General features: G+C 34.2%; 3 protein-coding genes and 1 long non-coding RNA gene across 5 annotated transcripts; 3 read left to right on the forward strand and 1 right to left on the reverse strand.

Annotated features, from left to right (window-relative positions):
* Nucleotides 1-6,640: 6,640 nt before the first annotated feature.
* Nucleotides 6,641-15,835, forward strand: LOC141697187 (protein REBELOTE). 2 transcript variants are annotated; one of them, XM_074501459.1, is made up of 14 exons: nt 6,641-6,784; nt 6,911-7,032; nt 7,839-7,899; nt 8,371-8,470; nt 8,652-8,703; nt 8,802-8,893; nt 9,846-9,911; nt 10,586-11,116; nt 11,706-12,008; nt 12,133-12,456; nt 12,589-12,795; nt 13,266-13,355; nt 13,469-13,566; nt 15,497-15,835. In XM_074501459.1, the coding sequence occupies exons 2-14, from the start codon at nt 6,927-6,929 to the stop codon at nt 15,630-15,632; spliced, it is 2,166 nt and encodes a 721-aa protein (XP_074357560.1). In that variant the 5' UTR covers nt 6,641-6,784; nt 6,911-6,926; the 3' UTR covers nt 15,633-15,835. The 2 variants fall into 2 exon arrangements, with proteins under 2 accessions (XP_074357560.1, XP_074357561.1); XM_074501460.1 differs by lacking the exon at nt 9,846-9,911.
* Nucleotides 15,836-16,403: 568 nt separating this feature from the next.
* LOC141695249 (trimethyltridecatetraene synthase-like) lies at nt 16,404-19,512 on the reverse strand. Its single transcript, XM_074499500.1, has 2 exons — nt 18,307-19,512; nt 16,404-17,337 (listed from the first exon to the last, which is right to left on the reverse strand). Exons 1-2 carry the CDS (start codon nt 19,213-19,215, stop codon nt 16,714-16,716), a joined length of 1,533 nt encoding a protein of 510 aa, XP_074355601.1. The 5' UTR covers nt 19,216-19,512; the 3' UTR covers nt 16,404-16,713.
* A 500-nt stretch (nt 19,513-20,012) lies between these two features.
* LOC141698365 (uncharacterized) lies at nt 20,013-23,592 on the forward strand. The gene is made up of 6 exons (XR_012565074.1): nt 20,013-20,306; nt 20,392-20,493; nt 20,574-20,879; nt 20,962-21,676; nt 21,797-23,052; nt 23,140-23,592. It is a non-coding gene; the product is annotated as an uncharacterized LOC141698365 (long non-coding RNA).
* Nucleotides 23,593-23,704: 112 nt separating this feature from the next.
* On the forward strand, nt 23,705-27,421 carry LOC141696276 (uncharacterized). Its single transcript, XM_074500436.1, has 8 exons — nt 23,705-23,955; nt 24,041-24,094; nt 24,216-24,345; nt 24,766-25,069; nt 25,165-25,191; nt 25,619-25,756; nt 25,913-26,733; nt 27,248-27,421. Exons 1-8 carry the CDS (start codon nt 23,705-23,707, stop codon nt 27,419-27,421), a joined length of 1,899 nt encoding a protein of 632 aa, XP_074356537.1.
* The last annotated feature ends 306 nt before the right edge of the window (nt 27,422-27,727 follow it).

Raw genomic sequence — 27,727 nt, forward strand, 5'->3', positions numbered from 1 at the left:
TTAAGAGATTTATTCAGTTTTAGCACTTCATCTCTAACATACAAAGCATCATCTCTTTCATCCTGAGTTTGATGGAACATAACTAACTCTTTTTCTAAATAGTCATTTCTGTTTCTAAGAGCAAGACTTTCAGATGTTAATCTTTCATTTGTTAAAGTCTGATCTCTAAAACTAATGAACATGGTTTTAAAATATAATCTCAACTCAGTAATATCATCAGTATGAAAAGCAAAAGTTGTTTGAGGTACCTTCAATTCAGCAGTTTCAGGACTGCTATTAGCATTTGCCATCAAGGCATAGTTCATCTCATCTTCAGAATCTGAAGTGTCTGTCCAACTTTTCTTCTCTGTGACAAGTGCCTTGCCTTTATCACTTTTTCCTTTCTTGCAGTCAGGAGATATGTGGCCTCTTTCACTATAATTGTAGCATTTGACATTTGAGTTGTCTTCTCTGTCAGACTTTCCTCCTTTGCCTTCAGACTTTCTGAATCCTTTCTTTTCAGAACTTCCACATTTCCTGGAAAACTTCTTGCCCTTTCTGAATTTCCTGTAGGCTATTTTTGTGATACCCTTCACCATAAGAGCACACAGTTACATCATCTCTGCATCAACATCCACTTCATATAAACTTTCAGTTTCTGAATCATCATCATCAGAATCTGATGATTCTGAATCAGACTTTATGATGAGAGCCTTTGCTTTGCCCCTCTTTGAGACAACCAATTTTGGAGATTCCTCCTCAGCTTTAAGAGCAACTGTCCTTGACTTTCTTCCATGCTTCTTGTTCCTTTGATCCATCTCAAGTTCATAAGTCTTGAGCATACCATAAATTTCATCCAGAGTAGTTTCAGTAAGGTCAAAGCTATCTCTTATGGTAGTTGACTTCAAATCCCAATTTTCAGGAAGAGCTAAAAGGAATTTTAGATTTGAATCTTCAAGATCATATTCCTTGTCCACCAGTGACAGATCATTCAAGTGTTTGACAAACCTGTCATATAAATCAGTTAATGGCTCATCAGCTTTTGAGTCAAAGTGCTCATTTTCTTGAGTGAGTATAGTCTTCCTATTCTTTTTGATTGCATCGGTTCCCTGGCATCTTGTTTCCAAAGCATCCCATATCTCCTTTGCAGTCTTGCATCCAATTACCCTGTTTGACATGACATTATCAATTGCACTATGCAGTAAATGCCTTACCCTTGCATCTTTGGCAATATATGAGATATCTTCAGGTGTGTATTCATCTTTCTCCTTTGATATGGTCATTGTTGATTGATCAGCAACTGTAACAGAGAGCTTGGTAGGCTTATATGACCCTTCATTAATTCTATCAAGGTATTCAGGATCTGTAGCTTCCAGAAACATATCCATCTTCACTTTCCATATGGGATACTCAGATGGTCTCAGTATAGGAACCCTAATAGTCTCATATCGACTGTGGGTTTGCGTGTTTTGAGTATCTTGAGTTTTGGTGGGCTTAGTTGGAGTTTGTGTTTCTTCAGACATGATTGATTGTTTGGATCTTACTGTATGTGTGTTAACCGAAAGGCTCTGATACCACTTGTTAGGACACACAACACTATAGGAGGGGGTTGAATATAGTGTTTATACAATCAAATCGATTTCGAACACAAGTATGTAACAGTAATCAAGTATATTCCATAAACTCTGTTACAATAGAACATTTGTTCTCTCTCAGTGATGAACAATATCACTAAGAGCTGCTAGGTTACAATGTATAATCTTTCTTGTGAATGATAACACTTATAGTGTAAACCCTGAGCTGTGTTTATATAGTACACAGTTACAAGATATCTTCTAATTGATATGGAATATAATTCTGTCTCCTAAAATATATCAATCAGATATTATCTTCTACAAGTCTTCTAGTATTCTAACTCTTCATGCATATCTTCTATTGTTTTAGTCACGATCTTTTCCTGTTAATCAGCTGTCTTCCTTATTTGAAGTATCCGCACTTAAGTCCTGATATAAATCCTGACGACCTTAAGTTCTGATATAAGTTCTGATTTCAGTAAGTTCTGATTTCACTAAGTCCTGATATTAAGTTCTGAAACTAAACACAACAGATTAGACATGACATTTCAAATATATCTAACAATAGGGTACCATGAGTTACTCCAAAACACGAGAACCAACTTACATACTCTAATTATGGTCACTTGAAGTTATGTAATAGATTGAAATTTTAGTCCATCTTTTTCATCTTTATATTTATTTGTTCTTTTTAATTAGTTAATTTTGACTTTTTTTTATTATTAATTATATATATAGAATTTATTTTATAGAATAAATACTAGTATGCCCAATTATTTACAAGGTTGTGGGAGCAAAATATATAATCCTCGTTCGGAGCGTGGTTTAGGGTTCGGGGACGGGGCACGAGATAACATTCCCCGACTCAAAAGTAGAGCTGGCCAAACAAGCAGGTCGTGCATGCCGGGGTGAATCACCGGCGGGCCGGTTTGATCAATTCCAAACCCGTGAACAACACGTGAAAGTAGAGGGGCCATGCCGAGCTCGGGCCGGTTCCGAAAATCTGAGCTCGTGGTAGGATTGAGCAAAACCGAACCGAAACCAAAAAATTGAACTAAACCGTTCTAATTCGGTCCGATCCTGATTTTTTAGAAAATTCGGTATATTCGGTCCGGACTGAATTGACCGAAACAAAATTTGGTTCGGCCCGGTTCTTTTAAAAAATATTTCGGTCCGGACCGAATAGACCAAATTATAAATACTATAATTTTATTTTATATATATTTTACATATATATTAAAAATTATAATCATAATTTTTAATTGGGTTAAATATCAAAGTAGTCACTTAACTCAATGACATATTTTAAAAAACTCATTTTAGTTATCAGGGATTCAGTTGCACCACTATAATTCACAATAATGATAGCCCTGTTAATTAACCTTGTTGACTTGACATAAAGGTAATTGATTTTAACGGAAGTAATAGCTGGAGAGGTTAACTATACGTGGAAGGGTCTGGTGTAAATCAATTATAGTATTTTCAAACTAGAATCAATTAAGTTTATTTATTTTAAAACTCAAGTTCTTGCATTTTAATTTTGTGATAAAAATATTATATGTTAAATATTATAAATTTCACATGTTTGCTTTTTGATTTTATAAAAAAATTGCATTTCAACGTTAAAGCTTTTAAATTTGTAATCTTATATATGGACACGTGACATTTAAAAATTCAAAGTAAAAAATAAATAAATTAAAATGTAAAAATCAAATTTCTGCTGGAGGAATTATTCCGTTGAAATGAACATTTATCTTTTATTTTCATTTTAAATCTCAATCATCTCCTTTTAATATTAAAAAAAATAAAAAAATATTTATTTATTTAAAGATTTTTTTAATTTTACGATTTTTAAGACAATAATATAAAACTTTTGAGATTTTGTAAGGGGGAAACCAATGAATTTCTAAAAAAACATGACTCCGTTTTGAAATTAGAAAATGAAAAATAAAAGGAACATAAAATACAAACAATTTCAAAAAAGGAAGAACACAAATCTCATATATACTATACTCACATATGCAAACATCATGAAGGCATAGATTTTGCAACTCATCAACAATTATATATACCAAGAACCTGGAAAATCATCTTTATACTGTAATCAACTACTATAGAAGATTCTTACCTTCATTTCATTAAACCCACTTCCCAAACTTTTACGAGCTTTTGAGTATTCAAAACTTAACTTTGAACTTATGAGGTTGTTAAATAAGTAAAAGATTTATTTTTTAATTTGAATTCGAGTTTATATTTTTCATTTTAGGTTTTATACTATTAAAAAATTAAGAGAGTTTCTAATATATAAGTGGGTATGTGTATATACATGTATTTGTATCTTTTATTATTTCAGTTAAATATATTTTAAGTGGGTTTAGATTTTATTAGTTGGACACCACGTTGCATTTCGAATCTTGCCGAGCTGTAAGCATTTAACGTTAAAAATTTTCGTCAAGTCAATTGTTTGGCTAACGACACTGTCATTACTTGCTACTACAGTGATGCAAATGAGTCTCTAGTAGGAAGAATGAGTTTTTCGATATATGACCTTGAGTTAAGTGAGCATATTGAGATTTATTCCATTTTTAATTTATGATTGTATTTATACACTTTTAGAACTTTATATAGCACCTTACTTTAATAATATTTTAGATTTTAACATTTTTGGTTTAAAATTTTAATACAATTTTATTTTTGAAAATAATTTCGGTCCGTCCGGTCCAAAACCGGAACAAATTGAATAATTTCGATTCGGTTAGGTCCGGTCCATAATACAATTTCGGTTCGGTTCGGTTCGGTCCAAGAAAAATTGATAATTCAGTTTTCGGTCTATTCGGTTCGGTCCGGTTTTGGACCAAACCGACTGAATGCTCAACCCTAGCTCGAGGATAGCTCGCAAGGTTAGGGTGGCTGACGAGTTTTGTGTGTGTGTATATATATTATAAATGCAGGTGCGAGCTGATGCGTGGATGACAAGGCGAGCCCGTGCCGGTGCCGGTTTGAGCCGAGCGGGTTAATAATTATATTATTCATGAACATGTGTGCAATGGATAGTGATGTCAAGTAAATCATTCAATTATTTTAAAACTAAAATAAGCACCGTAAAGTGCTAAGTAGTGTGTTTTTGAGTTATTATTTTTAACTAAACTAAGTATACATATGGGTCATGTACTCATGTGTGTACTACTGCCTACTGTTAGTATAATATAATACAATGAATGTAACTAATATGAAAAATATACATTATTTTAATATATAAAGTGATACAACAAACTTAACAAAATACAAGTGAATTCATGCGGGTAATGCGAGCTGTGGGGGCCGGGGCGTGCCGGTTTCTCGTGAGCTCCGCGGTTCAAGATATGTGAACTCGTGAACGCCCCGTTTAATATTACGGTTTGTGTCGAGTGAGAACCGACCCGAGACTAAACTGATTTTAGACGAATAAAGTGGTGTGCCGAGGTAAGTCCGGACGAGCCGACCGACCCGTTTGATCACCTCTACTCAGAAGTTAAACCATGCCGTTTCCTAGTCATATGATCATATCCAGAGATGGCCATCGGGTCATTTCGGGGTCGGGACGGGGAGTGCTATCCCCGCCCCCAATCCCCGAATACAAAACCGATCCCCAAACTCGCCCCGATCTCCGAATGAAATTTATTTTACTCCCCGATCCCCGCAGGGATTCAGGGATTTTTTTCCTTTAATAAATATTAAATTATTAATAATATTTTCATTAAAAACATTCACATAGTAAATCATAATATATAGATTTTCTTTAAAATTTAATATTAATTTTTAACCTTAATTTGAATTAGTATTTATTTTTAGTATTAATAATTAACAAAAATAATATATTATAATGAAATAATACCATGATAAGTAAACTTAAATCATTTAGAAGATAAGAAATTGAAAACAATAATATATTGTATATACTTCAATATTTATTTAAGGTATATATATAATATTATTTTTATTTAAAATATGATTCAGGTTCGGAAATCGGAGTGGGGAAATACTAATCCCGACCTCGCCTCGATCCCCGAATTACATATATTTTCTCGATCCCAGTCCCGTACCCGAAAAAATTCCCGATTCCAAGCCCCGTTTGGAACGAGGATCGGGATTGGGGGGATGCCCCTCCCTAATCATATCAAGCCAAATCAGGTTTAAAATAGTTTGATACGGGCATTGTAGGGCGGAGAAAATATCCATTCCTAATTATAGAGCTGTCAAAAAAATTCGAAAAATCCGATATTCGTCCAAAAAATCCGCATTCGTATCCGAAATAAAGCGGATATTATCCGTATCCGAAACAAAATGGATATTATCCCTATTCGAATCCGACGATTGCGGATACGGATACAGATATAGGCATATTCGTATCCGATAAATTCGTATCCGAATAAATATATTTTTTATTTAAATATTTAAATAATTTTAAAATACATTATATTAAATTTATAGTATATTTATGTTATATATATACACACATATATATATATATATACAGATACATTATGTTTATAAAATTTTATAGACATGGAGAAAAAAATTCATTTGAGTTCAACAATTTTAAGATAACAATTATATTGAAAAGATAAATTAAAAATTAATTTTTTGAAAAATTAAAATATGATTAAATCACTTTATCTCTTAGTTTAATTTATAAAAATGAATTTTTAAATTTTACTATATTTTTTCTAATTTTTTTTTCATTTTTTTAATTTTATTAAAACATAAAAAATCTGATTAAAAATCGGATTCGGATTCGGATATTATCCGTATAATAATATCCGTATCCGGATAGTATCCGTCGGATCACGGATAGTATCCGTCGGATCCGAATTCATATATAATTCATTAAATATTTTCGGATTCGGATATGGATTTTCGGATTCGAATCCTGATACAGATATAGGTAGATCCGTATCCGAATTATCCGTTTGACCGCCGCGCCGTGCCTAATCATATCAAAGCCAAATCGGGTTCAAAATAGTTCAATACGGGCATTGTTATAGACGCATATAAGAATTCTCATCCTGCCCATTGAACTCCCATTTATTATAATTCTGCTAGCGGCCCAAGTTATTGAAATAAAAACACACTTAAAGCCCAATGAAGTGTAACTAAAGCCCAATACATGTTCCTAACTAGGTTAATTGTCTGAATACACTATATTGTCGAGTTTGCTCCCCCCAAACCTCCGTAACCAACAGCACTTGAAGGTATGTTTTGCACTTTGTATCTATATATGAACATATAAACACAGATGGAATAAATATGAATGAAAGAGCTGATGATTGTATGTATTGTGTTGTGTATGCTAATGAGTGATTTGTTGTTGTGGGTAGGCCTAATTGTGTGAAAATGGGGAAGTTGGGAAAGAAAGCCAGAAAGTTTGCAAAGAAGAATCTTCAATCTGTTCTTCGTAAACAGAGAAAGACCAAAACTTTCTTTAAGAAGAGACCCTCTAGTCAGCTCTCTCTCTCTCTCTCTCTCTCTCTCTCTCTCTCTCTCTCTCTCTCTCTCTCTCTCTCTCTCTATCTATCTCTCTCCCCCACCCTCACCATCTCTCCCTCTCTCTCTCTCCCCGTCCACCTTTCTCTCTATCTCTTATATATTTGATATTTCTGTTTGTGTATACTGTGTAGTCCAATTATTAGCTATGCATTCTATAATAATAGAAATAAGGTTATTGACAATTATGATTGAAGTTAAAAACCATTTGAGTGAAAATCTTCTCGAGCATTAGTAAAGAGTATAGTATATATAGGATAGATGATAACGATCTTTACCAGAGAAACATAGCGAGGAAAAAGTATGTAATGGTACATTTTATTTGTTTGTTTTTTGAGGGGGAAGGCGTGTAATTAGATAATTTTACATGTTTACTGCGACATTGAAGAAATATTTTTGCCCTTGTAGTTTGCTAAGCTCCCATTTTATTTTACCAAACTCTGTTACGGGGAACGTTATAACATTTTAATATGCCAAATGTTACATGTAATAAAGAATCAATGGTTTAGTTATTGTTTTCTTGTACTCTTCTTAATGTTAACTTTCTGTTTGGAAATTGCATCACCGACCGAAGCATTGGAAATGGTTTTATATTATGCTTTGTAGTCAGATTTTTTAATTACATGTCTCTCCAAATGCTGGTCAGTGTATGCAGAGATGAGTTTGGCATGTGCTATCATTATGTTGTATTGCGACATCTCTTAGAAGATTTGAATTGGATGTAATTTGTTTTTAAATATATTGCCATATTATTTACTGCAGAAGGTGGAAAGGATAAGGGCGATACTGAGGTGGAGAAGACAGCTATTGTTGAAAATGGAAGGTAAGATGTTGAAAGTTGTGCACGGCAACTGCTTGCGTTACTTTTTTTCAACAGAATCTTCATCCATATTGCAAATTTTCTTACCAGCATTTATCTCCAACCCATATTTTCTTCAAAATTTCAACTAGCCTGTCACTTAAATATATTTTTACTTACGGGATATTGCTAATTACTTCGAATATAAATTTGTAAAATGGTTCTTTATGGTATCTTTGTAACGTTAGCTTATCGATAACTGTAGCAAGAAGTTGAATAAAATACACAGAAGACTGAAGTTGGAGAACTAGAGTAAAATGAAGAATATAATATTATTTTAGTACGTGGAATTTTTTTTTTATTAGGTGTAAACTTGCTAACATCTCCTAAACTATTTTTTTGATAAACGTAACACTCTATTTTACACAGTCCTCTTATATGACAAATGGCTATATATTTGCTTCTTATTGAAATTCTAGCAATTATTTTCGGCAGTGTTGATGACGGAGCTATTGAAGTCACCTCCCTTGATGCATTATTCACAGACAGTGATGTTGATATGGACGCTTCAGATAGTGATGGATATCTATCAGAGGTCAACCATTTGTCTATGATATAGTTTTTTGTTTTCCTTGACAAAAACACGATTCCACTTATTCTATAAGAATAAGGAGACCCCTTGATTTGAGAATTATAGCATTCAACTAGATAATCAGCTTGATGCTGCTGTCTTTCTGTATTGGAATGTTTACGTGGGTTACTACTAAATTTTACAGGATAACAGCTGTTCACATGTCACGGATTGTGACACTCTAAATGTGTTCGAAGGTTAGGTCATTCTCGGGAGCCTTCATTGTTTTTTTGGGGGTTTATTCTCATTGTTTCTTTTACAATATACACAATTCTGAACGAAGTAAATTTTGCAGGAAATAATGATATTGGTACTATGTCGACGAACAATGAAAAGATGCAGGAGGAACTTCTTATACAAAAAAAGAAGTTAGATAGGTTGAAGAAGGTAATTTTTACTATTTATATCAAAATGACACATGATTCTTTTCTATCTAGTCCAATAGCCCTTATATTGTTAATAAAATGAGAACTTATAAAACGAAAATTAAATACTAGCTGGATTTGATTCATTAATTCACTGTGTTTTATTAATGAAAAGCGAAAGGATGAATCCTTAAGGATTGAGGTGTCTGCAGGCTATATACAAGGGGGGATAGGAATTGGAGTGGGGTTTAGTTTCTGCCAGTAGTTCCAAGTAAAAGTTGACGTGGGAATTGTTGTAGTTAAAATGGTTGACTAGTAAAGGTTACTAGTTTCTTTTAGGAGCCTCTGCTGCTATCGTCGTTTTCATGACCAGTCAAATAGCCCAACAACTTCATTAAATTATGCGCACTGAGTGATTATAATAAGCTATACCACGACAAGAGAACTCATAAGATTAACATCTTCTATACTGTTTTTGGGCTGTAGGTGGATATAGCTTTTTGTTAGGACTTGGTGGGAGTTTGTCGGGTACTTTATTAGATTATTATTAACATTTTTTTGGTGGTAATGGTATCCTGGTAGCAGATTAACAACGGAAGTTGTAGTTAGCAAGAACACTTTTGGGTGTGTTAAGGACTGTAAAGAAGCAGAGTTGTTCATAACCATAATTTAGTTCAACTCCCAGCCTTGTTAAATCTGTTTAGCAAGCCGAGATTGTACAAAATTTATAACTTGTAACGAAACTAAAGCAATTCCCTAATATATTAAACTACAAATTGCCTGCGGTTGATTTGCTTATAGTTTTGGGTGGATAATTTTGTGTTCGCACATGTTCAACCATAGATTTCGATTTCTTTTACGAATATTCTTCTCTCCACACATGCATCACGCATGTGCACACACATACTCATACTCACACACTTATGTGCACACTGATATGTATATGTAATTAACCTGTCACAACAAAATTTCAGGATCCAGAGTTTGTTAAATTTTTACGAAGCTACAAAAAGAAAGAAGTATCGAGAATGGCAGAGATGGTTAGTTCTTTTTAAGTATAAGATGACTTATGCAGGGATGAGTTATCACATTTCTATCAAAGGAAAACTTGTGTTGTCTTTTTTTGATTGTTAGATTTTTATGCATTTGCTTATAGCAGCAGTTAGCAATTGTATAGCATTCTAATCTATCTGTAGCTACTTCTGTTCGAGGATAACTTGAATTACTTTTTTTTAATCACGTCTTGTTGTCTGTTGTCTATTTGTGGTAGAACAACTAGTCTTATCAACTTTCCGTTGTATATGGGTCATCTTCCTGCTGATGGTAGTCGTAAAATTCTATCTATGTTGTAAATTTGTAAAATATATTGTGTTTGGCTGTTTGACGTTAAATTATCTAGCTCATAGTTGTCAATGATTTCCTAGGCGAAAAGGCGATAAATTGTGGTAGGCGTTCGTACCGTCTTGATTGTAATGGGGTCAGCCGGTCAGGTGACTCCTTGTGGATTTTGGGTGTTCATAGGCAGCACATAGGCGTGCATTAGGCATTCTGTTGTATTCTTTGCTATGCTAAGTACTGGTTTAAATCTGTTAATTAGTTGTGTTTTACATTTCAGAAGGAATTATAATGTCCTTTTTAGCTCTTTGGACTCCAATACTGTATGTCAGATTTTATGAGTTATAAATCAGCATCTGTATGTTTTTATGTGTAACAGTACTCCGATGAAGATGAGAAAAGTGATTATACGTTGCAGCTTGTGGATGAAGATGATTCTAATAGAAACAAGAGCAAAGTCTTGAGTACCTCATTAGTTCGTTCTTGGTCTGAACGAGTTAAAGAAGACCATAGTGATTCTGCTCTCAGTAGTTTATTGAATGCATATCGAGATGCATGCCATTTTGGAACTGAATTAAGTGGACTTGCAGATGATGACCTGTGCTATAGAATTCAAAACAGTGAAGTGTTCTGTAATGTAATATTTATTATGCTTCAAGAGGCTGATAATATATTCCGCGCGTTGTTGAAGATATCACCGACAACTTTTAAGAAAGAGACGATACTAGAACTTAAGAATACTTCAATGTGGAAAAAGATGAAGCCATTTGTGAAGTCTTATTTGAGGAGCACACTGTTTTTGTTAAATCAGGTCACCGACTCTCAGATATTGGCTTTGTCCTTAACCCGACTCAGAACTTCTATAATATTCTTTGCTGCCTTTCCATCTTTGCTGCAAAGACTTATCAAGGTAGTTTATTTTAATTATATATATTTAGACAGAACTGAATACGTAGTTGAAGATAATGCCTTTTTTATATTGAATGCATTGAATATCGGACTATCTGTAGAGAATTAGAACTTCCAGGTCTACATGAGTGTTTGATTATTGACCTAAATCTTTTGATATATTCCACATTCTAGACAGAAGATATTTATATTAATGCTAATCTCCAATTTATACTCCCTCCGTCCCAACGAATTATATACGTTCACTGTTTGCATGCATTTCGAGGCTTCTAAAAAGTATAGTTTTGCAATGTTTTTTTAATTTTTTTTTGAATAAAAGTTTAAACATCAAACTTTTATTTAGAAATTTTTTTTTTTAAAAAAATATTATGGAATTATGTTTTAAAAGAGCAATGAAAAACGTGCCAAAAAGTAATGTATAGAATTGAATGGGACAGAGGGAGTAAACATTTTTGTCACTTGCTTTTCGTAAACTATTAGACTCCTCAATATTGTCGTGATCGTTGTAAGTCGAATAGTTAAAATATACGGTTTTAGATGCAATATATTACATCTGCGAATTCCTCTTCAGTGAGAATGTTTTAATGCAGATATCAGTCCACTTCTGGGCAACAGGAAGTGGAGATCTATCGTCATGTTCTTTCCACATCATTAAGGATGTAGCTGCTGTGTTTAGCTCTAATTGTCTGGATACCTGCTTAACAAGAACATATAAAGCCTACATTGCTCGCTGCAAAGTTGTAGAGATTGCTGACATACAACATATAGAGTTTCTAAAGAATTCTTTTATTGAGCTTTGCTCAGTAGATGTGCAGAAATCATGTGGCATGGCAATATTATCTATTAAGCAACTCGCCAAAATATTGCAAATGGGTCTAAAAACAAAAAATGAGGTAAATATCTGAGCTCCTTCCCTTAATAGGTTGCACGAGATGTTTGTATATATAATGATCCTGTAGCTTGTTATATCTTACCCTATAGCTTATTAAATAATTTTCTTGTGTATGCTGTGCACAGGAAGCCATAAAAAGTATATGCAGTTGGCAGTATGTGAACTGCATCGATATCTGGGTATCGTTTTTAACTGCATACATAGAGGATTATAATCTTCAGTCGTTGCTGTATACAACTATTCAGCTTGTCAATGGAGTGGCTTACCTCTTTCCTGGTCCAAGATATTTCCCTTTAAGGGTCAAGTGTATTAAGTGGTTAAATAGCCTGTCCTGTTGTAGTGGAGTATTCATTCCCGTTGCATCATTCCTTTTAGATACACTGGAACATAATACTGGCAAGGAAGGTGGTGGAAATGTTAAAGCAATCAATCTTACATCATCATTGAAGGTCAGAATTGATCAAGTTATTATCATATTGTCTTCTGTTATTTGTTTGTTTCTCCTGTGCTGAAGGACTATTGCTGTTTTTCGAACCTTTGTTATTTAAATTTACTGAAGCCTAGATTTGACTGTGCTACAGCTTCCAAAACAGTGGCTAAAATCTCATAGCTTCCAAGTAGAATGTGTTTTATTAGTGATCGAGATGCTTGCAATACACTTTGCACAATGGAGCTACCACATTTCCTTCCCAGATCTAGCAACTATTCCACTTATCCGACTACGAAAATTTTATGAGTTAACAAATGTTGAAAGTCTGAAGCGTTCCGTAAAGCGCTTGATTGATCAGGTATGTCATCATTCTCTAATAACGGTCATGAGTACTTTTGCATTTTACTCTATCCCAGGAAGCCAGATTATGTTCCAGGAAATTCATGCAAAGCGCGATGAGATGAAAAACTATTTAATAACTTTGTGTCATTAGAATCCTTTTGGCCATGAAAGAACTTGCTCATATGAGATCGCATTTGAAAACACATGGCTGTGAGACATCATTTATATTTGAACTATTAGATTCAGTTTCTAGTAGTTTGTTAGTTATTTGTGAGACATCATCTATATGTGTACCAAGTTAGTTGGACAAATTATTTCTGACAGAAGTGAGAATAAGTCTCTAGATTTCACTTAAGCTGTTGCTTAAAAGTTTATATTTTGTCATATGTGTTGAGATATTGCAAGGTTCAAGTCATATATTTGTCATATATATTGTCATATATTTCCGACAGGAGTAACATTGAAGATCTCTGATGTGCTGTACAGGTTGAGCAAAATGTTCTGTTCGTGCAAAAGAAAAGAGATGAAGTTTCCTACTCACCTGATGATCAGCAAAGCGTTGATTCATTTCTTCAGGTTCGGTTTTAACCCCTAGCTTTTGCATTAGCTATTTTCTTCTGGTAGCTTTCGAGAACCTAAGGTGCAGCAGATCTAACTTTTTTTAAGTTCATTACGTGCTTGTTATGCAGCTGGAAAAGGGAAGTCTCAACAGTCCATTTACTCAATATTACAGAAGTGTCATGGAAAAGGCTGCCTCGAGGAATTTACATGTGATTCAAGAGATAAGGTGTGGTTACTTGGATATGATATATTTATCTGTTTTGCTATATGTCAATATATGTCAAGGAACCAGTTACTCTAAAACCTCAAGGTGTTAGAGAATGGTCCTTTCCAGGATTTTTTTATTATTCTAACACTCCCCCTCACTCAAAAGCCCATTTATGGGTCGAAGAGTGAATCATGGGCGCCCATCTTGGGGGCATAAGTATGCCTTTTGTGCACCCTCATAAATTGTGAGAAATGTTGGGGGCGACAGGGATCGAACCCGAGTCCTCTGCCAGCCTAAGCTCCGATACCATGTCAAGGAACCAGTTACTCTTTAACACTCCCCCTCAATCGTACGATATTTTTCGCTACGATCGACAACGACAAATACAACCAATACCAATATCAATATCAACAAACAATATTTAAATACCAATATCAATAAATAATATTTAAATTAAATAAATGGGGGTGGGAGGACTCGAACCCGAGTCCCTCCTTAAACCGAGCTCTGATACCATGTCAAGAACCAGTTACTCCAAAACCTTAAAGTATTAGAGAATGGCCCTTTATAGGATCTTATATTCTAACATTGTTAAAAACCAGCTACTTTAAAACCTAAGGTACTAGAGAATGACCCTTTACAGGATCTTATATTCGAACTTTCCTCCTCACTCGAGAGCCCATTAATGGGTCGAAGAGTGGATCACGGGCGCTCATCTTTGGAGCATTAATTTGCCGTTCGTGTCACGATAAATTGTGAAAATATTAAGGGTGGCAGGGATCGAGGGATCGAACCTGAGTCCTCTGCCAGCCTGAGCTCTGATACCATGTCAAGGAACCAATTACTCTAGGAAGAACCAGTTACTCTGAAACCTCAAGGTATTAGAGAATGGCCCTTTAAATGATCTTATATTATTCTAACATGTCAAGGAACCAATCACTCTAAAATCTCAAGGTATTAGAGAATGGTCCTTTCCAGGATCTTATATTATTCTAACACTCCCCCTCACTCGAAAGCCCATTATGGGTCGAAGAGTGGATCACAGGCGCCCATCTTTGGGGCATAAATTTGCCTTTCGTGTCCCTCATAAATTGTGAGAAATGTTGGGGGTGGCAGATATCCAGAACTCTGATACCATGTCAAAGAACCAGTTAATATAAAACCTCAAGGTGTTAGAGAATGACCCTTTTCAGGATCTTATATTTTAACACTATATTTTTATTTAGTAAATCAAATATTGTAGCTGAAGTGTCTTGGAGGTGTATTACAAACATTCTAAAACCCGTAAAAGCCTGACACTGCATGATTTGGGACACTTTTCCCTATTATAGGATACCAACTGGTGGGATGAGTTCTTAAATATAAACATATGTATTGGAGGATTATATTATTCAATGGAATATTATAGAAATTAGTTCTTAAACACTGCCAGCATTTGATGCAAGTAAAAAACAATATACATATGGCTTATTAAATGTGCATTGTGAATCAATATAAGAATGTACAATAATGAAACCGAAGCGTTTGAGACAATGTCTTTAGTCTATTCCTTACTGGTAAAAACTTAAAACTAGAAGCAGTAAATTTATAGTTTACCAAGAAAGCGTTTGCGGCAATATCTTTAGTCTATTCCTTAGTTACAGGTAAAAACTAGTTACAGGTAAAAACTTACACCTAGAAGCAGTAAATTTATAGTTTATTCCAAGATAACTTGCAAGCAGAACTAAAAGTAAAAATAAGCTTGTGTACTCGTTAATACTTTAACGTCAAACTTGATCAACCTGGTTATATATGTGAGAGTTTGTGTTAGTATAAAACTATGGTTTATGATGAAATATTGACAGTAAAACAGTTTGAGTAAATTGAGCTTGCCACAGATGCAATATATTGGCATTTTTGTGTTTCACTTCATTCAAGGTTAAGTGCTGATCATGATTTCTATGTGCAGTTTCCCAAAGCGGAAAAGGTTGGAGAAAGGACATGTCAGTGATGAAATGCAAGGGGAATCAGGGAATAAAATTATTTCTGGATGTTCTGGAACAATCGATTCTGAAAGGAAACGACAAAGGGTCCTCAAAGTATAATGCCGTCATACGTGTATTTGAGATCTTTGCATCAGAGTGAGATGAAATTTGAATCGGAAATTTCCAGTATACTCAATTAGGTTTGTATTAGTGGTTTAGTCTCAGATACATCTCTTGTATTCTCTTCCGGGTTATCTGTACACATGACTAAGATATCTTAGTAATCTTTATGTATTCTTATGCATTTCAGTCGTTCAATTGTGCATGGTTTTACGAGATCCGTCAGGCCCTAGATAGTTTCCCTTTAACTGTTTAGTTTTAATTGTTTAGTTATGCAACTAAAGACCCGTTAGGGCTGGTATCGGTGCAATTGATTTTCAGTAGTTCTACATGTTATTGACAATGTATGTAAGAACATAAAACACTTATAAACAACATTATGTTTGGCGAGTGACATTACTGTTGTAGTGACTCTTTATTGGAGCTGCAACCTTGACCCTTGCCAATTAAAATTTCAAACTTCTGGCATCTTTTAATTTTATCTGGGACCATATATAAGAAATATCAGGGTCAATGTGTGGGACTATATAGTAGATATCTTTAGCTGTCGAACTATTGGAATAAATTACACATGACTGATGATGTTTCTAATATGGCATTATCAGGTTGTGTAGGACTTTCTATGCAGTCGCTTTTAGTCTTTTTTCAATTGCTAATGATTTAGTGCCAGGTCTCTATTTTTTATGCATGCTTATATAAAAATCAGTGCGATACAAATTTGATTTTATTTGCAATCAAGCAGAATCAAAGTAGTGACAAAGCAAAGATAAATGAGAGAAAAATCAGGGTCTTAGTAAGCAGGGACAAATACATACAACTTAGAGGTTGTTTGGATGCATTGTGGGAATGAGATTGGAGAGGGGTTGATGGAAATTGTTTGATATATCCAGCAACACACAATTAAATTGGTATGGAAATTGTTTGATATATCCAGCAACACAACGATTCCCGTCAACCGGACTCATTAGCTATGAATCAAACAACCACTTATTCTTGTTACAGTCATGGTGAGCAGGAACAATTATTAGAAGCTGTCACTTTGTTCCCTCGAGTGTTCTGAGTAACTTTCAAGCATTTCTGCCTAATAAAGATGAGAAGGAAGTCTAGGCTCAGCAACAACTATAAGAGGGACCTTTCTTGGGAGAGAGAGTCCGAAACTTTCCTCCATACTCAACTCCTCTATCTTCATATTCTCTGGCAGATCCCATGCAAACCCTTGCAGAAGATTTGCCAAATTGAGTTGTATCAACTTAAGTCCTAGATTATAACCTGGGCACTTCCTCCGTCCTGACCCAAATGGAAGAATACGAAAATCGGATCCCTTAATATCAATGTCAACACTCGTGAATCTCTCAGGTCGAAACTCATTCGGGTCACTCCAAACATCCGGGTCTCTTGAAATGGCCCATGCATTGATTAACACTGTGGTTCCTTTAGGAATATCATAACCAGAAACTTTACAATCTTGGCTAGCCATATGAGGTGCTAACAATGGTCCTACTGGGTGCAAACGCAAGATTTCTTTTGAAAGTGCTTCAATGTAGGGTAAGTTTTGAATATCTTTCTCTTCAACCCATCTTTCTCTTCCTATAATTCTGTTTAATTCTTCAGTTGCAAGTTCAAATGTTTTTGGATTTCTCAACATTTCTGACAGTCCCCATTCTATAGTTGTCACAGGGCCTTCAGTCCCTCCGGCCAACATGTCCTGTAATATCAAATAACTCTTGAATGTAACTATGCAAAAAGAAAAAAAGACTTAGAGTTGATACAACTATGTAACATCTTATAAGTTGAATTTACAACTTATAAGTTGATAAGTTGAATATTGTTACTAACGACGTACTTTTTCTCAACTTATTTTTTATTTTTTTTATCAATTTTAGTTTAAAAATATACTTTTAAAATGTTAATCAAACTTTAATTTATATAAGTTAAATATACTTTTAAAATGTTAATCAAACTTTAATTTATATAAGTTAAAAATATTTAAAAATTATTTATTTTTGTTCATTTAAATAAAAAAATTCTGATTTATAAGTTAAATTATCCAAACACTTATATAACTTATAAGCATTTATTAACTTATCACTTATCGGTCACTTATTCCATTTAAGTCATAAATTACTTATTTAAAGATTTCCCAAACGGGCACATATGCTAATTGTTAATTTGTTACTTATTCAAGGAGGGTTGTCAGTTGGTATGCGACTATAAATATAATAGAGATCCATATAACAGTGACCTTGAAATACAAGTAAAAAATCACAAGTTGATTGCTAACCTCTGTTAAGAGCTCTTTTATAAAGCTCTAAATCACATGCGAAAGTAGATCTGATCCAAGTTAATTTAATTAATATAAATATTTCAAGTTTAGAATTCCATAATTTTTCGAAAATCCAAAGTGCATGCATGTCTAGTTAAAATTAAGAATGATGCTAGAGATATAGATACATTACGAAAAATAAATGACGCGTGATTGGTGACGTGGTGTTATCCAATATTTTATTGGTGGTATGGGTGTGTGAATGTACTGGTTCGTGTGAATGCACTGGTCCAATGTCAATCAACATTTTGTTATTTTAGTTTTCCCAATTTAGCATTTTTTTTGTAATATATATAAAGAATTGTACCAGATAAATCAGTTTAAAAACACTATAGTTGAGAGTAATTGTACCTGGGTAAAGCCTTTAACTCCATCTCTTTGAAGCTTAACTTGAACATCTTGATTATCAGATAACTGCAGTAATACATCCATCATATCTTTAGCAACATAATCCTTAGCATCAACATTACACTGTCTTCTAACTTCATTATGTTCATTAATCACAAGCTCCAAAAACTTATCCAACTTTTTGCTAACAACTTTCATTCTCTTCACATAACCTTGCAGATCAAAAACCCCCAACCAAGGAATAAAATCACCAATATTGAACACCCCATTAAGAACAAAAAGCTCTTCAATCATACACATAAACTCCTCCGGCTCTATCACCGAATTGTTCATCTCACCATCCAAGTAACTTTTTCCCAATGCCATCCTTCCAATCACATTAAAAGTAAGCCTGATAAGATCATCTTTCAACACTACAGGTTTGCCTGATGAGTTGTAAAGACGTTTCATAAGTTTTCTCATTTCTTCTACGCGAATATATTGAAATATATCAAGTCTCTTTCCGCTAAAGATTTCCATTTCACATATTTTGCGAAGTTGTACCCAGTAAGGACCATATGATGACCATGCCATGTCTGAGTAGTTGTAAGTTGTGTAATTTCCAGCAGCTGTTTTTGGTCTTGAAGCAAAAAATACGTCGTTTTCTTGAAGAATAAGTTTGGCCATCTTTGGAGATGAGGCAACGACAATGGGAGAGGAGCCAAAATATAGTTGCAATAAAGGACCATATTTTTGGGACAGTTCTTGGAAAGAGTGGTGGGGGAGTGATCCTACTAAATTTAAGTTGCCAATGACTGGCCATGGTTTTGGACCAGGCGGCAACTTAAGTTTTCGGGGCAGGAGATAGTTTAGCAGTGGAAGAAGAATTAGGGCTACTAAGAAAAGAGCTAGGAAAATGGTGCTGGCTTCCATTAATTGTAATGGAGTGTAGCTGTGTAGAGGAGACTAACTTTCGGTGGTGTACTATTAATGTTTAAGGAGGGTTTATTTATAAGTGAAGTTGGAAGGCTAAGGCTAAACCTGTCTCTTAAAATGCTAGGATATAAATGCTCTATTTTAATAATGAAAAATTATTGTTATCTCATTTTTTAATTAAATAAGGAAGATTGAAATATATATAAACAATAGCCTAAACAACCAGGATATTATATTTTAAAATATTTATTTATTAGTCAATTACGAGTACAATCTTGGACTTAACTAAAGTGAGGTAATTAGTGACGAAAAAAAACTAAAATGCAGTTTACTATATTTATATATTTATTATATATATTATATGTTAAGGTTCAATAATAGGCAATAATGCAATATTGTTCAAGAAATAAAATGCACTACATGAGTCACACCTATAAAATATAATGCAGGCAAAATTATTGAGAATTTGTTATTTAACTAGATATTGATGACTTGTACACAACATATAGACTTGTATAGATTTTTTTATTTTTTTAATAATAGATAACAGGTGTTAAGATTTAATTAGTTTTTCATCGACTAAAGCACATGTTCCTACAATATATAAAATTAAAATTTTAAAATGAAAGTGGATTAAATATAATATACGATAATATAAAATTTAAATCTTTTTAATTGTGTATATAATCTATATAATCTTAAAGGCTACTAATAACCATTTAAAATTTACCCACTAAATTTACCCATGAATTTACCCATGACCCACTATCCATGACCCATTTAATTTTTTTACACATAAAACATTATATTATACACATATTCATGGATTTTTTAAGATTTAAATATTTTATAACCCATATACAAACTAACCTTTTATACAGCTAGACCCCCTAATTGTAGCAACTGATTAGTACGTTCAAATTTTTTTGAATTTTTTTCTCTCTCAAACTGGTGCTAAATGTAGTAACTGATTAATATGTTTCCTCTGTTGTTCTTCTCAATCCAACAATTTTGCTCCGCCGATCTCCTGTCAAGCATGGATTCACGCTCCCGGAAAGGTTCAGGCTCTGCAAGGACATCACTTTTAGGTTTGATTTCATCATGAATAACTGTTAACTATCATGCACGTTAAGTGTTATATGATTTTGAATGGTTTTATGTTTTTGTCTGTAGGGTTGAAACGTTTAATTCGTAGCCAAGATTCATCAGATCAGGGCTCAAATCAATCTTCTCTGTTGTAGGCTATCCCAAATTTTCCTGTTTCTGAGTCGAATGGTGAATATCATTCTTCCTCTTACATTTTGTATGTAGATTGTAATCTAATTCATGTTCTTATATTCGTCTCATTGAATCAGTTGTGAAGCGTAGAAACATATGTGTTGAAAAAGGAAATCAGAGTCCCAATGTTACAGTATCGAATACACAGTCACCAGGTTCTGCATTATTATCTGGTATGTTTTCCATTATATTTGTTTATTATTTGTTACATTAGTGAATGTTGGGAACTCATGATTCATATACATTTTGTAGTTGGATTTATGTCTCCTTTACAACCATTATTCAATAGTTTACAAATGTATTGTGTGATTCCAGTCCACACAATCCATCTAATTTTGTTGTTGATGTTTCGTCTAATAGAACCACCCGGACTTCCTTCACAGGTATTTGGATTTTTTTACCAATGTAAAGTGCATAAGTGGGAATGTTTGTATGATTATTTGTTCTGTTTTTTTTGTGTTGTAGATTTGAAACGTATGAGCAGAAGTGTGGGTTTGAGACCTCTTGGTGGATCAAATAGCACGACTGTTAGTGTACAAATTTCACCTATTTCGGGGATTAAAGTTGAAGAGAATAACACTCCAATTGCTAGGCGCATGGATCAACCTGCTACACTCTCAGATATTACCAATTTTTCGTATACGTTATATTATAACTTTATACTGAAATAAAGATTTTAGTATGCTCTGTTGCGTTTACTAAATTGCTAACATTATATTATGTTGTTTGTTACAGCTGTGAAACGTAGAGTACGTGGTCTCAATATTGAAAATATTTTAGCTATTAATAAAGTGTTTCAACGAATAACCAAGAAAAAAAAGATTACGCCTTCAGAAGAATCATGTGTGTTAACTATTAATCAGTTTATGAAATTTCTAATTTATAAAATTTGTAATACTTTATGTTTATTTGCTGTTACGACCAATAAGAATCCATTGTTATTTCTTGCTGCAGCTAAGAAATGTAGATTACGTGGTCCGAATGTTGATAATAGGAAGACAATAACACAGCGTAAGTTTTGAGTGATGCACATTAATACAAGATTATGCATGTTCATTTATAAGATTTCATATTTTTATTGTTGTGAAAACAATTAAAAATCCATTTGTGTATTTTGTTGCAGCTAAGAAATGCAGGGTACGTGGCCGTAATATTGAGAAGATTTATACAGATCCCATGTGTACGTTTTGTTATTACATGTTTCCTGATATGCGAATTTATAAAAAAAATTACCTTGCTGGGATTGATCCCATTATTACCATTCACTGATTTTATGCTGAAGTATTTGTTCACTCTTCAGCAGTGATAGGAAAAAGACCTGGTACATCCTCTATGAATAATGGTGACGCATTGTCAAAGTCTAATAAAATATTTGAACATGGACGAATGAGTCAACCTGCTACGTCTCCTTTACGTACAAGTTTTCATAATCCCCATGAACTGAAGTCAAGAAAGAGTAAAGGAAAGGATAAAGAACAAGCATCTCCAGAAAAGAGGAATTTGATATCAGATTTTGACAATGTGGTTGAATTTGTGGATTCAGAGTCAAGTGATTCAGATGTTTGAATTGATGATATGTATCATGATGACATGGAAGAGGTAATATTGAATCGGAATTTGTGGCGTGGATATATGGATCTTGGTCCTCCGTCAAAGTTGTGCAATAAATGTGGTGCTACTATGTGGAACGAAGAGCGTAATAATAAAACATGTCCGCTTAAAGAGCCCACATTTTCTATGTGTTGTCGTAATGGTCAGATACATTTGCCAAAAGAAAGGCTGCCACCAGAACCACTAGCTTCTTTGTTACTTGGTGGTGAGAAATCGAGGCATTTTAAACAGTACATAAGAGTGTACAACTGCATGTTCCAATTCACTTCCACCGGTGGTAAGATTGATAACTCAATAAACAGAGGTAGCTCTCCGTATTGTTTTCGCTTTCAAGGTCAAAACTATCATTTGGTTGGGAGTTTAGTACCGTTAGATGGATCTTCACCCAAATTCTGTCAGCTCTACATATACAACACACAGAATGAGGTTGAGAATAGAATCAATGCAATGGGAGGTGCTTCTGACAATGTTGATCCAGATATTGTCGAGGAACTTTTAGTTATGTTTGACAAGAACAATGAGTTAGTCAAAGCTTTTCGCATGGCTCGGAATCGGTTTGAAAGCTGGATGAGTTTAAGTTAGTCCTCATATCATCTCAATCTTCTAGCGGTAGACCAAACCATATTACTCCATCTGATGAAGTTGCTGCTTTCATTGTTAGTGATGATACGGATACCGGTGGTTTTAGAGACACGGTTGTGAATTCCAAACAAGAAGGATTGAAGATGATATATGAAACAGATCCACATTTCATGTAGTTGCAATATCCACTACTGTTTCCTTGGGGAACCGAGGGTTATCATAAACGTATACCTCTAATAAGCAATAAATACTTTGAAATAGAGAATTTATATGATGAAGACCTTGATCCTGACTCAACACAGAGGCGACATGTTTTACTAAGAGAGTATTATTGTTACAAGATTATGATACGCACTTCTGAAGGTATTTATTAGAAGTAAGCAATGTGATTAGAATCTAAATTGCGTAATGGCTATGTGCATATTCTCACCATCGTCTCATTAATTTCAGGTTTAACGCCACACCTTGCTGGACGTTTGTGGCAACAATATGTTGTGGATCAGTTTGCTGCCATTGAACAATATATATTAGACTGGGTTTCAACGCATCAAACTACCATCAGTGCTGATTTGTATAATTCTGTGCATGACGCTATCGGTAAAGGAGACCATGATCCAATGCATGTTGTAAAAGCTGTTATACTGCCTGCTTCATTCACTGGATCCCAACGATACATGTCTCAATACTTTAAGGATTCCTTGGCGATATGTCTTGCAATTGGTCATCCATCCTTATTTCTCACCATGACTTGCAAGTCAAAGTGGCCAGAGATACAAGAAATGCTTAAATTGTTGCCCAATGTTGATCCTGTTGATGCACCAGATATTGTTTCTCGCGTGTTTAAACTGAAGCTTGATCTTCTATTAGATTTGATTAAAAAGAAGAACTACTTTGGAAAGTGTATAGGAGGTAAATTTATTTCACCGGACACCGACAATTTTACATTTAATTTTTTTAATCATATCTACACACATGCATAAATTTAATATTTTCTTTACTTATGTTTTGCACAGTTATGCATGTAATTGAATTCCAAAAGCGTGGTTTGCCACACGTGCAAATGCTAATCTGGCTGAGCCCTGAAAGCAGACCTTATTCTATTGAAAAGGTTGACAAGTTGGTTTCTGCTGAAATACCAGATAAAAATTCTGATCCATTAGCATATGAAGCTGTTAAAAACTACATGATGCATGAACCCTGTGGTAAAGACTTATACACATCTCCATGTATGGTTAAAGGAAAATGCATGCGTCATTTCCCAAAGAGGTGTGAATAAATAGAATGATACATATGACTCGTAATAAGTCTATTTTATTATTAATCTCGACGCATGTAATGTTTTGTTTTGCAGGTTTAATGGTAATACCTATTTTGACGATTGTGGTTTTCCTGTTTATCAGGAGGCGTAACACTGGTAGAGTCATCAACAAAAAAAGGATCAACCTTGACAATCAATATGTAGTTCCATACAATCGAGATCTTTTGTTACGGTTTCAGTATCATATAAATATGGAAATTTGCAACAGTTCAAGATCGTTGAAATATATCTTCAAGTACTGTTTAAAGGGTCATGACACTGCTACAATGTTGTTGAAGAAGAAAAGTAACAAATCAGAGAGTGAACAAACTGCAAGATCCGTGAAGAATTTGGATGAGGTAAATAATTTTCTTGATGGTAGATATGTTTGCGCATCTGAGGCATCATGGAGGATTTTTGAGTTTGACATTCACCATCGTTCCCCAAGTGTTGAACGCTTACCAATACATTTTCCCGGTCAGAAGTACTTGAATTTTCAAAGTTCTGCATATTTGGAGAATGTGTGCAATAACGCGACTTTTAAAAAAAGTAAATTAGAGGCTTGGTTTGTAGCTAACAGTGAATTTTCACAAGCTCGAAATTTTACGTATTCTGACTTTCCCACCCAGTTTAAATGAATAAAGAAAACCGCTAAATGGAAGCTTAGACAAAGAGGTGATGTGGTTGGGAGGTTAGCAGAGGTTCATGCAACAACTGGTGAATTATTGTATCTTTGAATGCTGTTACTTAGATGTAAAGGTGCTTTATCTTTCTCTCAGTTGCGCACTATTGATGGAACTACATATGATACATTTAAGGAAGCATGTGGTGCTCTTGGTCTGTTGAATAATGACAAGCAATGGCATAATGCTTTGGAAGAAAATGCATTCTCAGCTATGCCAACCCAAATTCGGGCTATGTTTGTTAACATACTGGCATGTTGTTCAGTGTCTGATCCACTTGCGCTATGGGAAAAACACTGGCCAACATTGTCAGACGATGTTCTTTATATTAGGCGTAAGATTTCAGATAACATTCATTTAACACTCTCCGAGTATGAAATCCAGAACTATGCTTTAGCAAGTGTGTGATCAGTATTAAATACATGATACATTTGTTACTTTGTAGTATTATTTTTATTTAGATGTCGGAACATTTACCAATTTTTTTTTGTGCAGAGATTGAAAAGTTGTTAAATGATGTTGGTAAGTCCTTAAAGAGATTTTCATATGATGCCATTTCCTGACAAATGATTTTTCCACACTTTTGTCAATCGTCTCATTGTTGAGGAAACTAGCTACAATAAAGAAGAATTGAGACTTAATCATGACAAAGCTCATAAAAATCTGAACTCAAGGCAGCTGGATGTATATAATGCAGTTGTTTATAATGTAAACAAAAATAAGGTGGAATGTTTTTTTTACGGGAGCGGTGGATGCGGTAAAACATTTCTTTGGCAAACTCTTTGTTCATGTTTTCGATCAGAAGGAAAGATTGTTCTTCTTGTTGCAGGCTCAGGAATTGCTGCTACACTTCTTTCTGGTGGCTGAACAGCTCATTCTAGGTTTAAAATACCGCTTAAATTAGATTAGAGTTCTATTGCTGGAATAAAACATGGTACATACATTGCAGAGTTGATGCAGCACACAAGTCTTATAATATGGGATGAAGCTCCAATGCAGCATCGCTATGCATTTGAAGCCGTGGACAGAAGCTTGCGAGACATAATGGCTGCTGTTGATGTAGAACGAGGAAAAAGACCCTTCAGTGGTATTACAGTTATTTTTGGAGGCGATTTTCGATAAATATTACCTGTTCTGCCTAAGGCTGGAAGGGCTGAAATAGTGAATGCATTATTTAACAAATCCCGGCTTTGGAAATCTTCTAAGGTCTTTCTTCTCAGTCAAGACATGAGATTACATTCAGGTAATCCTGAAGCCAGAAATAAAGTAATAGCTGACTTTAGTAAATGGCAACTTGAGATTGAAGACGGAAAAGTTGAATGCATTGATACTCATCGTGCAGATGTTAAAACTGAGTTTGTAGTTCCTGATGAATATGCTGTCAAGAGTCCCTTGAAAAGTCCCATTAAAACCCTAATTGACATTATATATCCAGATTTTCAGAATAACTTGCATTCACAGGAGTATCTGAGATCCAGATCTATTTTGACTCCAACAAATGTTGTAGTTGATGACATCAATGCACAGATTCTTGAAAGAGTTCCGGGTAATATGCATACATATCTCAGCCAAGATTCAATTGAAGACAAGGGTGTTGACGATAATGACTTTGATTCGTCATTTCCAGTTGAGTATCTGAACTCCATAAATATGCCATGTATGCCTAAACATGAGTTGAAAGTAAAGGTTGGAGTTGTTGTTATGTTGATAAGGAATTTAAATCAGATTATGGGTCTATGCAATGGTACAAGGATGATAGTTACTGGATGCAAAAAAAATAGTATAGAATGTCAAATTCTCTGTAGATCTCAAGTTGGTACGAAACATCTAATTCCAAGAATCGATATGGTCCCAACAGACATAAATTGGCCATTTGAATTTAAAAGAACACAATTTCCTCTCCAAATATATTTTGCCATGACTGTGAACAAGAGCCAAGGTCAATCATTAGACACAATTGGATTGTATCTTCCTCGGCCCGTATTCTCTCATGGTCAGTTATACGTTGCAATATCCCGTGTTACATCTCCAGAAGGACTACCTATTCTTATTGATGACGATAATGTGAAAAGCACAAATATAACATCATATATTGTGTTTGAAGAAGTTTTCTACAACCTTCCTAAATTGTGATAACATTTGATTTAACTAACTTATTGTAATTGTTTGACCATGAGTATTTTGTACTTGAAATCCTTATTTCGTGGTATGTGATTTGTTTAACAGTTGAATTTGATTTTATTATTATTATAATTTTATGTCATTTCGTTTCGAAAAATAATTTATTGTATTTAAAAATAATAAAAAAGAATGGCATGTATATAATAAAGCTGTATAATTAGTTCCCACTAATCCATCTAACTAACTTGATGCTGAGCCAATCACATTGATCCTCATCTAATTATCATTCCCGTTAATGTAGGGTAATGGACTAAAAAAAGACCACCACGTCGGTGTGATATTCTAACTTCAGTACCTCGATTAAGAGTAGAACATGTAAGCTCTCTCAGGAGTTGTGACTTTTAAATTCTAATAATAGATCTTCCTGTTTAATATAAATTACAAATTATTTTCACAGAATCTTGCAAAGATGGAAGCCCTCATGTTTGAACACATTTTAAGTCTTGACAAGTCTAGGTCAGATTGGAAGATCAAGGCAAGAGTTACAAGAATGTGGCCTACTGTGTCTTCTGAATCAGGAATAACGAAAGGCTGGAATCTCGTTCTTCTTGATGATGATGTAATTACCTAATTTGTTGATTTTATTTTATATTGATTATGTTTGTATTTTTAGAATGGATATTTATGATTATACTTTTACACTTTATACTATGTACAAAATACTCATGCATTTGCTTTTGCTGATACTTGGAAACTTATTGGGAAGAATGGATATTCATGCATTTGCTTTTGCTGATACTTGGAAACTTATTGGGAAGAATATTGTTGAAGGAGCTATTTATATTATTGAAACGTTTATGGTTAAGGATGCTTCTGAGAATTTAAAGTCTGTTTCTACAGACACATCTATAAGATTTACAAATGCTACCACTTTCCA

Source organism: Apium graveolens, chromosome 11 (genome assembly GCF_009905375.1).
Source record: "Apium graveolens cultivar Ventura chromosome 11, ASM990537v1, whole genome shotgun sequence".
NCBI lineage: Eukaryota > Viridiplantae > Streptophyta > Magnoliopsida > Apiales > Apiaceae > Apium > Apium graveolens.

What these genes read in the sequence shown, in the direction of transcription:
- LOC141697187 (XM_074501459.1), top strand. Translation starts at nt 6,927, where the DNA reads ATGGGGAAGTTGGGAAAGAAAGCCAGAAAGTTTGCAAAGAAGAATCTT. An exon ending in TGCTGCAAAGACTTATCAAG is followed by an intron (nt 11,117 to 11,705) that starts GTAGTTTATTTT and finishes GTTTTAATGCAG; the next exon opens with ATATCAGTCCACTTCTGGGC. An exon ending in CATGTGATTCAAGAGATAAG is followed by an intron (nt 13,567 to 15,496) that starts GTGTGGTTACTT and finishes TTCTATGTGCAG; the next exon opens with TTTCCCAAAGCGGAAAAGGT.
- LOC141695249 (XM_074499500.1), bottom strand. Translation starts at nt 19,215, where the DNA reads ATGGAAGCCAGCACCATTTTCCTAGCTCTTTTCTTAGTAGCCCTAATT. An exon ending in GAGTTAAAGGCTTTACCCAG is followed by an intron (nt 17,338 to 18,306) that starts GTACAATTACTC and finishes TTGATATTACAG; the next exon opens with GACATGTTGGCCGGAGGGAC.
- LOC141696276 (XM_074500436.1), top strand. Translation starts at nt 23,705, where the DNA reads ATGCATGTAATTGAATTCCAAAAGCGTGGTTTGCCACACGTGCAAATG. An exon ending in ATGCGTCATTTCCCAAAGAG is followed by an intron (nt 23,956 to 24,040) that starts GTGTGAATAAAT and finishes TTTGTTTTGCAG; the next exon opens with GTTTAATGGTAATACCTATT. An exon ending in AGGAAAAAGACCCTTCAGTG is followed by an intron (nt 25,757 to 25,912) that starts GTATTACAGTTA and finishes GATTACATTCAG; the next exon opens with GTAATCCTGAAGCCAGAAAT.